The sequence below is a fragment of the Thalassophryne amazonica genome, chromosome 13, assembly GCF_902500255.1.
Source record: "Thalassophryne amazonica chromosome 13, fThaAma1.1, whole genome shotgun sequence".
In the NCBI taxonomy this organism is placed as follows: Eukaryota; Metazoa; Chordata; class Actinopteri; order Batrachoidiformes; family Batrachoididae; genus Thalassophryne; species Thalassophryne amazonica.
In genome coordinates, this window is record NC_047115.1 from 94,472,274 (window position 1) to 94,487,338 (window position 15,065).

At 44.2% G+C, this 15,065-nt stretch overlaps 2 protein-coding genes across 3 annotated transcripts in view; one reads left to right on the plus strand and one right to left on the minus strand.

Moving 5' to 3' along the window:
* Window positions 1–2,855, plus strand: part of mcmbp (minichromosome maintenance complex binding protein) — a 47,338-nt gene extending 44,483 nt beyond the window's left edge. Inside the window, exons 14-16 of the mRNA XM_034184643.1 lie at window positions 193–360; window positions 2,494–2,582; window positions 2,725–2,855. Of these exons, the coding sequence (XP_034040534.1) occupies window positions 193–360; window positions 2,494–2,582; window positions 2,725–2,851 (384 nt within the window). The 3' untranslated portion in view covers window positions 2,852–2,855. The remainder of the gene's footprint in view (window positions 1–192; window positions 361–2,493; window positions 2,583–2,724) is intronic.
* Window positions 2,856–3,221: 366 nt separating this feature from the next.
* Window positions 3,222–15,065, minus strand: part of inpp5f (inositol polyphosphate-5-phosphatase F) — a 105,564-nt gene continuing 93,720 nt past the window's right edge. Inside the window, exons 15-20 of one of the 2 annotated variants that reach the window (XM_034184163.1) lie at window positions 14,808–15,006; window positions 14,647–14,718; window positions 14,481–14,554; window positions 14,201–14,329; window positions 7,219–7,306; window positions 3,222–6,327 (exon numbers count right to left, since the gene is read on the minus strand). In XM_034184163.1, coding sequence (XP_034040054.1) covers window positions 5,187–6,327; window positions 7,219–7,306; window positions 14,201–14,329; window positions 14,481–14,554; window positions 14,647–14,718; window positions 14,808–15,006 — 1,703 coding nt within the window. In that variant the 3' untranslated portion in view covers window positions 3,222–5,186. The remainder of the gene's footprint in view (window positions 6,328–7,218; window positions 7,307–14,200; window positions 14,330–14,480; window positions 14,555–14,646; window positions 14,719–14,807; window positions 15,007–15,065) is intronic. The other variant, XM_034184164.1, reaches the window with a different exon arrangement.

The window sequence follows — 15,065 nt, forward strand, 5'->3', positions numbered from 1 at the left end:
GCAGAGGGCAGCAGACTGCTCGCTCCTCATCAGTCTGTTTACAGTGATCAGTGATTGGCCGCTGCTCACTGAGCGTGTCATAATCACAGAGCGCGTCCTGTAGGCGGGACGGGGGGGGGGCTCAGTCAACCTGTGCACAGAGACGAGGTCTCGACCTGTGGATTTGTAACATTTCTGTTTTCCTCCCCACAGTCAGACTGTCAGGTGCACTTACAGCCTCATCTGGGGACGGCCCACCTGGACGAGTATCTCAGTGGCATCCACATGCACCCTCAGACCTCCTCACAACTCAACAAATTCAGAGTCTACCTGAGTGTCGCTCGGCTGCTCGATTACAGGATCACTGACGAAGTGACAAAGGTGAGACATCGTCATCAGTGTTCTCACCGTGTCTACGGATACACAGCGGCTCTGAATGTTAAAGGAAAAAAAATCTACACACTCACTTTATTAGGTCCACCCTGCTACTACTGGGTTGCCTTCAGAACTGAACTGCTTTAATTCTTCATGTCATAGATTCAACAAGGTGTCAGAAACGGTCAGAGATAGTAGAGAAGCTTGAATCTTCGACTGGACTGGGTTGCTTGATGCGAGGACGTTTCGCTTCAAATCATAGAAGCTTCCTCAGCTAAAATTCTTGCTCTGGTAGTCTGACTTCTGTCTCGACTCTTGTAGAGAAGAACAAACAGAAGCGACAAAAGCTGGAGTTTTAAACCTAATCAGACTCCTCCTACCGAGAGGCAGACTGCTATTGGCTAGTGACTAAACAATTGCTTTAATTAGCACCTATTGTGCTCTAGTAAGCACCCTCCTAATGGCAGGGCAACTGTCCCTCCTAACGATGGGACTGACGCCTCTCCTAACAGCTCTCCTGATGACATGAATGACTCATTACCATGAACAAAAGACTGAAACTGCTTTGACCTGAGTACCCCATTGTAAACAGGGGACAAAGTGTGTCTCAGACCCCCTCCCCGGTTAAGGGTGGGTCTCAACTGTTTCACATAGAATGCCTCCTTCACCCCTCTCTCAAACCATTTCTTCTCTCTGGCTAAGATTTTAACTTTCTTGTCCTCAAACGTGTGGTTAATGTCTTTAAGATGGAGATGAACTGCAGACTGAGGTCCACTGGCGCCCCCTCTGCGGTGCTGGTATAGCCTTTTGTGTAATGGCTGCTTAGTCTCACCTGTGTAGGGTCCATTACAGTTTTCCTGACATCTGATAGAATACACTACATTGCTGTGTTTGTAACTAGGGATCCTGTCCTTAGGATGAACTCATTTCTGTCTCAAGGTGTTAACAGCTTTAAAGTAAACTGGGATTTTGTGCTGTCTGAAGATCCTCTGTAGTTTTTCCCCTACTCCTACTAAATAAGGGAGAGACACTCTTCTTCTTGTCTCCATCTCCTGTCTGTCTGGTTACCCTGTCATTAGGAGGGTGCTAACTAGAGCACAATAGGTCATAATTAAAGCAATTGTTTAGTCACTAGCCTATAACAGTCTGCCTCTCAGTAGGAGGGGACTGGTTAGGTTTAAAACTCCAGCTTTTGTGGCTTCTGTTTGTTCTTCTCTACAAGAGTCAAGAGAGAAGTCAGATTACCAGAGCAAGAATTTTAGCTGAGGAAGCTTCTGCGATTTGAAGCGAAACATCCTCACGTTAAGCAACCCAGTCCAGTCGAAGATTCAAGCTTCTCTACTATGGAAACCACCTGGACAACTGAGAGCCTTCACAGAAACAGTCCTCAGAGATCCATATTGGTCCATGTTGACACAATGACATCATCATCAGTCGCCCAATCAACCAGTCTGCCTATTCTCTGAATTTTCAGCATTTTCGGCCACACAACTGCTGCTCTGGACATTTTCCACTGTGAGGAACATGGTGAGGAAATGGAACGCAGGCACAGTACCAGTTAAGGCCCCAAGTGGCAGACCAAGAAAAATCTCAGATAAGCTGAAGTGAAGGATGGTGAGAACAGTCATAGTCAACCCACAGACCTGCTCCAAAGACCTACAACATGATCTTGCTGAAGATAGTGTCTCTGTGCATCGTTCAACTATACAGTGCACTTTGCACAAAGAGATACTGTATGATGCTGTAATGCAGAGGAAGCCTTTTCTGCGTACACACTACAAACAGTCACTTGAGGTATGCTAAAGCACATTTGGACAAGCCAGCTTCATTTTGGAATAAGGTGTTGTGGACTGATGAAACTAAAATTGAGCTATTTGGACATAAGGGGCAGAAAAAGAACACAGCATTCCAAGAAAAACACTTGCTACTACAGTAAAATTTGGAGGTGGTTCCATCATGCTGTGGGGCTGTGTGGCCAGTGCAGGTAGATGATAAAATTTTTCCTCCAGACAGGAACTGTTAATGTTCATTACGTGTTTCTCTTGGCTTTTTATCTTAGAGAATTCAGTTTTTAGGAGAAACTGCTGTTAATTTTTGTGCCTGATAAAGACATTAAACTGTAAACGTTTGTGTTTGTAGTCGGTGGAGGACGACTTTGTGGAGATGAGGAAGGACAACCCTCAGAGCATATCTGCTGAGGACCTGCATCATCTGCTGGTCGTTGCAAGGCGAGAACTCTGAATCATTTCATTATTCTGTGAATCCTAGTTAATAAATAAAACCTGATGAGAAAAAAAAAATCTAATGGTAAAAAGAAAAGAGTACAGTTTTAATTTGTCATCCAGTACGTGACTGTGTCTCTGTGCTCAGGTTGTTGTCTGTGAGTCTCGGAGAGACGTCTCTGACCAGAGACTGCTGGCTGAGAACCAAACACATGGAGGCGCTGCGGAGCAGCAGGATGGAGCAACACAAGTGTGTCAACGGCAACGAGCAATGATCCTCACACAGCAATCAACAGCTCTTTATATATATATATATATATATATATATATATATATATATATATATTTAAAAGGTTTGTAATAGATTCTTTCCGTCTGTTTAAAGTTTGTTTACCTCGGTGGTCACATTTCTTCATACAGTTGTACATAAAAGAAAAATCACATTTTTCAGCCTTAAATTTTAAATTTGTTTCCAGTGAAGCTGCAGAAAAGTTGTGATATGTAAATAAATATCTTTGCGTACGTTCATGGTTTATCTCCGAGTCTACATTCAAATGGTCGTGACAGTAAGCTGAAGTCGAGACGACTTCTGGTTCATGAATGCAACAAACATCACGCAAGATTCATTTATTCATCCTTTTTATTCCAAGAGAGCATCATTCTAGACAAACTATACAGCACACCTCGACATGAAGTAACACACAACAGACGCAGTATGAATAAATAAGATGCCTTAATATACAATCTGAGCACACCGGAAACACGGTGACGGCTGCCAGAAAAGCCAACGGACAAGACGGTGCTAATGCTAGAAAATGCATTAACAGTGCAAAATGGACAATATCAACATGTCCAACCAGGAGGACAATCGCACAGTAACTGAAGAGGCGGCTGCAAAAGCACATGGTGTCAAAAACAGGAGTTATAAAAAATAAATCTGTCCAATAACTGTCATTTGTTTGGTTTGATGCCAAATTCAGGACAATAAGTGTCAGGCTCTGTGTGAGAAACGCTCCAGTGTTCACAAACAACAACTTTACCATGTTTCAGCTGCCACAGGTTTGGTAGCAGGAACCACCGTCAGTCAGCAGGTTCAAGAAGTCAGAAGTAGGACCCACAGCAGCCCGGACGCTGGCTGTTTAACATCATCAGGCCACGTGACCGGTCCACTGTGTGTGTGTGTGTGTGCGTGCGTGCGTGCGTGCGTGCATAACTCAAACATGAGTATGAAAGACGACCTTTTATCCTACGATATTCCAACACAAGGCAAATAAATAGAGAACATACAAGCCACTGTTGGGGGGGGGGGCAAACCAGCCCAGGTTCTGTGACCTAAGAGGCAAAAAGTTACGGAGAACGTACCCAAAACTTTACAGCTTCATTACCCATAAATCCAGAAAGCTCGTCTAAATCCCAGCAGCAGCAGGTGACGACTAAACGTCCCTTAGAAAGCAGATCATGAGACATCGTAAGACAACGCCCTGCTGAACTGTAGTAACCCTGGAGGACAGATCGGACATAAAACGGTAACAACAGTGGAGTGAAAAATGCAGTGTTTGCTATAAATACCTGATATACATAATTCCCACTTTAATCCCCTGTTAAGGCAAATATTCAATTCGTTCCAGGAGCATGTGAAGCGCCAGTGTTCCTACTCTGAGCCGCTGCAGCTGTGCACGTACGCCGCTCTTCCGTCTGACATAGGACACGTCAGCAGTCCGACTGTTAGAATATAAAAGTACAACCATAACGTTTCTTGGTTATTTGTTAGCAGTAACATTATACGCTCTCTAAAATCTGATGCTCGCACGTATGAGCACACAAATCCAACCGTCAGTACAAAAGCTTCAGGGAATAAACACAATACTGACTGTACACATCAGGAAACAACCTCTCGGGTTTAGTCATAATTTCTGTAATATATAGTCAAAGTTACACTCTACAACATTGATATTACATAGGATGACCATGTAGGTTTGGTTGTGTCTTACAGCTATATCAAAGGTAATATTTAACACCACTCTGCCCTTTGGGAATGGTCAGATTCTAAAACAGCTCTTCAGGTTATTACGAGTTCTATATCTGCCGGTAGGTGACCTGCACGCACGTGTCAGAGTCGGTCTATCAACACGCTAATTTTTAACCTGCCTCGTCAAAATAATTCACCTTCTACCTCGCATGCAAGCATGATAGGTACTTTGAGATTATTTTGAGACAGATGGTGACATGTTTACATGCACAAAATGTTCTGAATGGCCACCAGAATCTGGATGCACATTAATTCTGTATCCAGCATGCACAAAGTGCAGAGGTTAGTGCAGATCATTCATTCATTCATTGCTGCAGTTTCTGACCAAACAGCAATGTGTGCAAGACAGCATCACAAAATGGGCGTGAGCTGGAGCTCCTCTATCAAAACCTGGAGCAGGATTGTGTGCATGTAAACATACTGAAACTGAATCCTGTACAGATGATGACACGACAAGAGGGCAAGTTTAAGAGCAGATTTCTTGGCGGAGTGGTGGCGCTACGCACAAGCTTTTACTACTGCTACCATACTGGAGTTTTCTGAGCTACGTACTACAACAAAATGCTGCTTCAAGAGGAGCACTAGATCTGGATGATCCTGGTCTGGCACTGTGTGAACATTGCCTTCAGCTCGCTGTCATGGGCCTCGCTCACGGTGTCTGGCTCTGGGCTCTTCTGCACCTTTGCCACAGCAAAGTTGATGCCCTGTGTGAGCCCGGCCTGTGTGAGGCTGGCCACCTGCACCATGGAGCTCTTGATCTTGGCGAAGGGGGACACGGCTCGGCTACTGTTGCTGTCGGCAGGCGAAGGGCCAAGGCTGCCCTCCACCTGTGAGCCAAAGCTCCTCTGCGAGCCTCCTGAGAGAGCAGAGCTGGGCTTCTGGATGGTGAGGAGTGTAGAGGTTGAGGTAGAAGACTGCACGTCGAGCTGGGACGGCCTGGGGAGCTGCTGCTCTGAGCCGGGCTGCTGTTCTGGGTCTGCCTTGTTCTGCACAGGAACCACAGGGTCAAATGGGAGGATGGTAGCTAATGGCCGCTCTCCAAACACCTCCACGGGTTTGATCTGGGCGTCCTGGGCAAACTGCTGGCAGTAGGCATCAATTGGAGTTCCAAAGTCTATCAGAATGGCTTCTTCAGCTACTGATGCAGCTCCTGGAGACTTCAGGTCATCGCTGACCTCAGAGGAGTGCTCCTGTTTTCCGTCACAGCCACTCACCCGGATAACAGAGGGAATGCTCAACTCCACGCTGCCAATGGACTGGGAGCAACTGCCCAGTCTTGGGTTTGATGCTACAATGCCACAGCTGGGCAGCACATAATCCACATTTTCTAAGGAGCCAGAACACAGGAGTTCAGGGTCCGAATTGTACGATTCAGAGTCTGAAGAGATTTCTGAATTCTCATCTCTAATATCTTTAATGATTCCAGTTCCAGGGTTGGTGTCTGACATCTCCAAGCTGCTGTCCGACTTCCACAGGTTGACGTGCATCGTTGGTTTTAGGAAGTTTACCTTCACGTCAGGCTTTGAGAAATTGCCCAGCCTGCCGAGGGGCTTGAAGGTGCCAATGTTGACGTTTGTCTTGGTCTGTTTCACTTTCTGGTTAAGAGTGGAGAATTTGTTGAGGAGGAAACTTTTCCCTTGTGCCAGACCCAAGTACTCGGGTACCTCGTCTGTGGTTTTGTTCTGGATCCCCATTATATCCTCATGAGGTTTAGTCTGCTTCCTGAAACAGAGAAACACACATGTAACAGTAATCTGTCTAAACAGTCAGATTGTTCAGTACGGCAACACAGACATCAAAGTCGGTAGTTGGGAATAACCTGTGAACACAAAAGCCAGAAATCCTGTAAAATGACCCATTTCAGGTGCAAGTTTATCTTGTAACAGGTGAGTTTCAACAGGAATAGTCATAGAAATGTGGGACTTGTGGAACATGACGTACCAACGACATCCAAAACTCACCAACAAACCACAAACATTTCCAGGTGCTTGCCAGGACAAAGGCCCGTCCATGTTTTTTTTTTTTTGAAATGCCAATTTTGGATCACTGGCTTCCTGCTGGGTCAACAGGCTTTATGCCATAATGATGAACGATGGACAGCGACAGAAACTGTGTGCAGAGACCTGATTTTATATCAAGTAAACAAAAAAAGCTGCAGAGAATTTCGCAGTAATGTCATAAAAATTGAACAATGCAGCAGTCAGAGCTTTGGGTTTTAATCTCACACTGGACAAAATGTCCTTCAATTAAGTCAATTACTGTCCATCACACTTATGCTGCAAAACGGCTCCACCTCAGGTCTTCTACCGTCGCTGTCACACGTCTATCTGATGCCTCCAACTCAATCATCAGTTCCTTAGTTGTGATCCTGATGTTCTGTTGGACCTTCAGAACAAATCATCCTAAAATCCTGGGTTTCCTTCCTGCTGGGCTTTCACCCCAGGTCTACAGCTCCTTATCCACTTAGCCATCTGTAGTGCACCAAGAGCTTCATAAAACCAGTTTTGCACAATATTAAAAAACTAAACTGTGATGGCAGCTAAAAGCATTCTGGTGGCTTCTGCTGAAGGGAGAGACAGATGAACGGCAGCAGCACTGAAGACAAGTCCTCACCTCTCCAGCTTCTTCTCCACCACCAGCAGCTCCAGCCCAAAGGCCTCTTTGGTTATCCGAAGCATCTCAGCAATGCACTGCAACGTGTCTGAAACACAACTCGACGTCAGACTCCAGCAGCCCGGAGAAACGTAAAGACACGTAATGTCCTCACATCTTACCGCTGCACTGTCAGGCTCACAAATATTTGCGCGTGTGTTGTATTTGTGTATTCCAACCTCAGAGGTGTAAGTGCAGATCTTCAGTCTGTATCAGAGGTCGTCATTATAGCCACATTAGGTGGACGATGTATAAATGACAGCACGTGTGTGGGTTTGTTGTTTGTTTTTGTTTCCTGCTCGTTGTTGCTGGATCTCACCACAGCATTCGGTCCTTTTAACAAATTAATATTTATGTGATCCCACTGACGGGTTTGTTTTGGGTTTTTTTTTTTGTTTGTTTTTTTTTGGCAGTGAGCTTTTTGGACTTCATGTTGACCGTGTTATTTCCCCCGCCTCTTTAATGTAAGATTCTGCCCCTTACCAAAAACCAATCCATTGTATTCCTCATTTTGAGTTTAGTAAAGGTCACATTAGAAACCAGGCCTGGGACCCTCACAGACAGTGTCCATCTTGTGAAAGGCCCCTAAAATGAGTCATACAACACTTTTTAGACCTTGTGGACATCACAGTAGATGTGGTTTAGTCTCACATTTCTAAGGTTACTGGCTCTCACCAACAGGGGGAGATCTCCCTGTTTCTGAAACTTGCACATATGATGGAAGTGAAACTTAATGCTCAGAAACTTCGAGACAAATAACACAAACACTTGATAACTAACACAAAATAAGGAATTAGCACAGATATTATCTAACAACGCGACAGTTTTTAAAAGCGGCACTTGGATTCAACTCTAGAACATCAATACGCCAACTGTAAAACTAAAAATAATGATAAAATAAGTCAATGGCATCGTTTTTACAGCTTAAGAGTCAGTGAAAGCAAAGCACCATGCAGGCTTTGGCATGTATCATATGACATGTAGTGGACGTGTCATTGTTAGTTTCCAACACATTGTTTTGGGCATTTTCACAACTTAAAGTCCATAAGTTAGAAGGTTTGAACCACGGTTTGTGCACATTTGGTCCATTTGGTTTGGTTTCACACTACAACAACGCAGTCGCACTAAAGAACTTTTTGTGGTTATGCAGACTGCATCTCCTCAGACACGACACCGGTTTGGAGGATTTATTCCTTTCATTCTAACTACACTCTTATCATTCAGTGGGTTTGTTTTTCCAGCAGAGTGCAACAGCGCCATCTGAAACATTTTTATCTTGTACCTTCTGCGACAAACAATACGGATGTTTTGCCTTTAAGGAGGAGAACAGAGACGGTGCAGCACTGACAGTCACCTGGTTATAATCAGGTAAATTCCTCTTTGACTATTTAATGGGTGACGGTAACCTGCCTCATTCCTGAAATCCATCTGTACCATCCAAGAAGTGGTTTCACAGTGTAAGCACACCGGGCCGTGGTTCAGTCCATCTGTTTTGGTCGGGACCATACACGAGGCAGCGGTCACACTTGCTATTACAGTTTAGACCCAAACAGACAGGCGTGGTAGCACCCTTCAGTAGTAAATGTACTTGTGCTCACGGGCAGAAAGTGGGTGCTCCTTTGTGCCACTCCACCATCAGACTGATGGCATGGCACGCTGTGTAACACTAGGCACAGTTTATCCACAATCCAAGGCCACACAGACCTTGTTGTGCTTCACTAGTCTCCTTAATCCGTTACTCCATTTTTGACAGCTATGTTCCGCACAGATTAACTGTACGGTACAACACAGTTCATCTTTCTTAACTCATTCACTTTCTGAGCTCAGTAAGTCCTGTTAATAGTTAAAAAAAAAAAGAGGGGGGTGTGGAGGGTCTACCCCGGCAGTCTATCACAGGGCCGACACATATACAGTGAAGCAAATAAGTATTTGATCCACTGTCGATTTTGCAAGTTTTCCCACCTACAAAGAATGTTGAAGTCTGTAATTTTTATCGTAGGTTCACTTCAACTGTGAGAAACAGAATCTAAAAAAATATTCAGAAAATCAGACTGTATGATTTTTAAATAGTGAGTTTGCATTTTACTGCATGAAATAAGTATTTGATCAACTACCAACCAGCAAGAATTCTGTTTCACACAGACCTGTTAGTTTTTCTTTAAGAAACCCTCTTATTCTGCACTCTACCTGTATTAATTGCACCTGTTTGAACTCGTTACCTGTATAAAAGATCACAGATCTGGCAACATGCTTCCAAGGAACTGCGCGCTGAATAACGCTCTTCTAATCACTACAAGGTTGTATTAGTTTCTTCTGTTTAACATCTCTTAGTTTTTTAAGTGCATCTTTTGTGAATCTTATTTAAGTTAAATTCTCCTGTTGTGAATCTTAGGAGCGGTTAGCATTTTCATTAGCGGTTAGCTTGCGCTAGTTTGGCTACTCTCTTGGATTTTCTGGTGCACAAAGTACACTACTGTACACTTTACATAAATCTTGCGCGATGTTGGCAGAGAGTGCGGCTCTTTTAGAGAGCCATGTCTGTAAGCTAGGACAGCTTCTTAGCTCAGTGGAGTTAGATGTTACAGGCACTCCAGACGAGGTTAGTGTTGGGCTGGCTAGCGTACCCATTAGCATTATCTTAAAACACTGGCTGTGGATAATGGCTTTCAGACCGTGGTTAGGCAGAGGAAGTCACATAGGCCTTGGTGCCCAGTTGCGGTACCCCGATCACACTCGCCACTGCAAACTGAGCCAGTTTCCTCCCTTGGATATGCCTGTTGTTAGGTGACTTCCACTCCTATTTTCAGGCCAAAATGCTGGGCTTTAGTAATAGGGATTCCATCACTTGCAAAGTTAGGCTACAGACACCGGCTGAAGTTAAATGTATTCCTGGGGCCAGAGCTCCCGACATTGCTAGATACAGCCACAAAGTTATTCACATCAGCGCCAATGATGTCAGGATGAAGCACTATGAGGTCACAAAAGTGGATATAGAGAGGACTTGTGACCTTAACAGAAAGATGTGCTGGCATCAATTAATAGTCTCTGGTCCCCTCCCCTCCTGGGGTAACGATGAGGCGTTTAGCAGGCTGACATTGTTAAATAGGTGGCTGGCACAATTTTGTAGACAGCAAGGCTTTAGTTTTATTGATAAATGGCCTTTATTTTGGGGCTGCCGTGGCTTGCTGATGCCAGACGGCCTTCATCCTACTGGGGAAGGCGCCGCCATCTTGTCTGTGAACATAGACAGAGCTCTACAGTGAGGGTAACATTAGGACTTTACAGCAGGCCAAGGAGCAGGTGATTAGAGACCCTGCAAGGCTTATGACAAATGTGGGTGTGGAACCCATTAGCTTAGCGGGAAAATTAGTGCAGAAAATCCACTATGGAGATAGTGCATTTTACGTGGCAGGGAGAAAAATTCATCCAGTTGAGACTGTGGCCTTTTTCCGCAGACGTGTCCATAAAAATTACAGAGGGATACTTGCTGATTAATGATCTAATTATGGATCATCACTTAGATATGATTGGGTTATGTGAAACCTGGCTTAAACCTACAGCTGTCCTCCTCTTAAATGAGGCCTGCTCACCAGCGTACAATTTAGTCACATCCCTCGTGATGTGAAGCAAGGCAGGGGTGTTGCTCTTATTTATAAATCTAGGTTTAGACTATTAGCTGTTGGGGGTCACAAATATAATTCATTTAAACATATGATTCTCTGCTCTGCCCATGATGCTACGTACTGCCAAGATCACAAGAATAAAATCAGCCGTATTACTTTGTCACTGTATATAGGCCCCCTGGTCCATACTATGAATTCTTAGATGAATTTGGCGAGTTCATCTCTAACTTGTCAACTAGTGCAGATAACATTCTGATTGGTGACGTCAACATTTATATAAATAAGCCTTCTAATCATTTATGGAAATTATGGATGTATTAGAATTCCAGAAATGCATTCAGGATTCAACGCACATTAGTGGAAATACACTAGATTTGGGTCTCACATGTGGTCTTGCTGTCACAAATACTGACATCATGCCTCGTGCAACAGTGGTCTCTGATCACTCACTTATTAGGTTTATAGTTTCGTTGCCGTGTTTAGTGGAACAACAACCTTATTTATAACTGCGGCGACACATCAGCTTCTCAACTACGACTGAACTCGAAGCTAGACTGCCTGATGTCTTAGCTTCATGTTTGGAAAATGACCAATCAGTAGACAGTCTTGTGGACAGTTTAAACTCAGCATTCAAAACACTCAACATGATTTCGCCATCTATATTACCCCCCCCCCCCCCCCCAAAAAATACAGTCACCTTGGTTCAGTGATTACTTGCGTGACCTCAAGCATAAGGCTAGAGGTCTAGAATGAAAATGGTGTAGTTCAAAATTGACTATAAGCATGTACTGGCTCCAAAGTGGACCCATTACAAAAACAAGCATAACTCAAAGTTCTTGTTCGACACGGTGGCAACACTTATTCATGGATAACCACCTGTAGTTCACTCTCCTTTTACAGCACAAGATTACCTGGATTACTTTGAGAAGAAAATAGAACACATTAGGTTAAATATATCCCAGCACGCCTTAACTCAGCCACTACACCCTGCTATTGACGTGGGCGCAATACTGAGGTATTACCTAGATTTACAGAATTTGATAGTATCTTTCTAGGCATGCTGATGAAACTCATAACAGCTACAAAAAGCACAACCTGTTTATTTGATCCTATACCAACAAAACTGTTTAAGGACCTGTGGCCCACTCTTGGGCCGACTGTGCTGGAAATTATTATTCTTTCTTTAACTTCTGGATCTGTTCCTAAATGTTTCAAATCTGCAGTGATTAAACCATTGCTTAAGAAACCTAATCTTGACCGTAATCTATTGAAAAACTATAGGCTGATATCAAATCTATCATTCTGCTCTAAAATTCTGGAAAAAGTGGTGTCACGGCAGCTTGTGGACTATCTTACTGAGAATAATCTATTTGAGCCACTGCAGTCTGCTTTTAGAAAATATCATTCCACAGAGACGGCTCTCACTAAAGTGGTGAATGATCTTCTACTTACAATGGATTCAGACACCACTACGGTTCTGGTGCTGTTAGATCTCAGTGCTGCGTTTGATACCATGGATCATCATATTCTACTTGATAGGCTGCAGAATCATTTTACTATTACTGGGAGTGCCCTTGAGTGGCTGACGTCATACTTGACCAGTCGTTCTCACTGTGTTTTGTACATTAACACTACCTCTAACCTTAGTGACATGAAATTTGGGGTTCCACAGGGATCCGTCTTACGCTCCCTGCTTTTCTCCCTTTATATAGCACCCCTTGGGCACATATTGCTGTGTTTTGGGATTACCTTTCACTGGTATGCTGATGATACTCTGTTATACATGCCAATAACTGCTGGTAATCTCATCCAAGATTGCCTTGCTTCAGTGAGAAGGTGGATGTCGAGCAACTTCCTACTTTGAAACTCTGATAAGACTGAAACGATGGTTCTTGGTCCACTGAGACCTCGGCATCAATTTGACCAGCTAACACTTAGCCTAGGCCTGTGTGTCATACATCACACTGACAAAGTGAGGAACCCTGGGGTAATTTTTGATCCTATGTTGTCCTTTGACCTCCACATTAGAGACATTAGGGGGACTGCTTTCTTCTACCTGTGAAATATAAAAGATTCGTCCCATCCTGGCGAGACCATGATTCATGCATTTGTCTCTTCTAGATTGGACTACTACAATGTTCTATTTTCTGGTTTACCGCAGTCCAGCATTAGAGCTCTCCAATTGGTTCAAAATGCTGCTGCAACATAGAAGAAGCGAGGTGCACTTCACAGGGGTACGATGGAGTGCTTTTCAGTATTTACAAATTGCCGCCAAAAAAACCCCAATAATTAAAATTAAAGTACTTAAGTTACTCATATTTGCAGTCAGTCTGGGTAAATTGTGGGATCCACTGATTAAGGTGGTTGGTCTAGTGGTTAAGGTGTTGGGCTTCCAGAAGATCATGGGTTCAAATCCCCACCTAACCGGAAAATCAAAAGGGCCCTTGGGCAAGGCCTTTAATCCCCTATTGCTCCCGGTGTGTAGTGAGCGCCTTGTATGGCAGCACCCTGACATTGGGGTGAATGTGAGGCATAATTGTAAAGCACTTTGAGTGTCTGATGCAGATGGAAAAGCGCTATATAAATGCAGTCCATTTACTGATTGTTCAGCTAAGGCTAAGCTAGCGTGAGCCAATTAAACTGGTGCACGAAACACCATAAAAGATGATGCACTTGATTTTATTCACAGGTACGTTTTGAGAAGCAATGCATTTCCGGAGCGGGCCAACCCTGAAATGAAAATAAGAGTTTCAAAATAAAGATTTTGAAAATTATTACCCAAAATTTTCAGAATAAAGGATGCACATCATTGTGCCAGGCGCGAGCCATATCTGAAGGCTGTGGCCAATCTGACAATCAGTCAGAGATACAAAAGCCACATACTCACACTCACACAGGCGTATCTTGGTTTGTAAATAGATATATATATCATGCGTTATTCACATATGGTTAAATTATTTCATCTGCTGGTTCAATTTATGCTCCCAGTGCTCGGAGACTATCGGGGCACTGAAATGATGCACCAAAATCTGCCTTCTGATTCGGTCTGGTGAATCCTGATGGTTGAGGAACTGGTGCCATATTGGAACCAGGATCCTGTGCCGGCCTTAGTTACAAGATGAGCTTTAGTGTTAAACGGGAAGAAATGGTCTCAATCTTTAATCCTTAGAGCGGCCATGCCTCGACTTTTCTGGAGCCGGCGGTGGTGTCAAGATTTTAAAGCCTGGTTTTCATTGTGAGATGAGGTATGTACTCTGATGAGTGTCTTAAGATGTAGTAGTAGTTTAGCGCGTGACTTAACGCATACATTGACCGCGTACCTTTTCCGTCATCGTCAGGGTTTCGTGTCGCTGCTCGCAGCGTGTGGAAGTATCCGCTCGTCTCGTCGTTTCTGAAATGCAGACGCATACAGCTGAACTTTGGTCTTCCAAACAGAGTGGGCTCTGGTCCTGTAAAACAGCACAGGTCCTCAGTGGTCTGCTTTCCCTGCATGAATCATCACCGCTGCACACACGCACACAATGGGGAAGTGCGGGGTGACTCTGTGAGTGCACAACAACGCCAACTTCTCCTTCACATCCACACCAACGTGCTTCTTACCGATTTCAATCTTTTCCAAACCTTCTAGACTGAGGCGCTGGTATTTGTTGACTTTGTCTGCTTCTTCATCATAGCTACAAATAAGCAAATACACGTGACTGAAACTGTAAGTACAATTTAAAAAGAAAAAACAACCATCACGGTCCATTTGTACAGACAGACTTACTAAGCGATGTAGTAAGCTTTGTTGGACAGAAGCAGCAGAACATCCACGTCTTTGTTGGCTGCATCTATGAGACTATTAGAGAGCAAGAACAATGTGACAGCAGCAGAAACTTCCAACAGACTGAAGGACAACTACAGCCTGGGCAGCGGTGTGGAGCTGACCTCATGTCACAGTTGATCAGGGCCCAGCCTCCGTGGAAGTGCTCGTCATCAGGGAGCAGCAGCTGCATGTAGGTCTGCAGCAGGAGGCTGATCTGCTCCTGGGCGCCTCGCTGGCTTTCCTTCTCCTTCTCCTCATGCTCCTTCTCCTTACTGAAGATGGAGTAGAGGTCCTCCGTCACAGGCAGGCCCATCATGAGGTCTGGAGGGAGGGCACCACAGCCATCAGACTGCTTTGGACACACACAAACACGGCGAGAA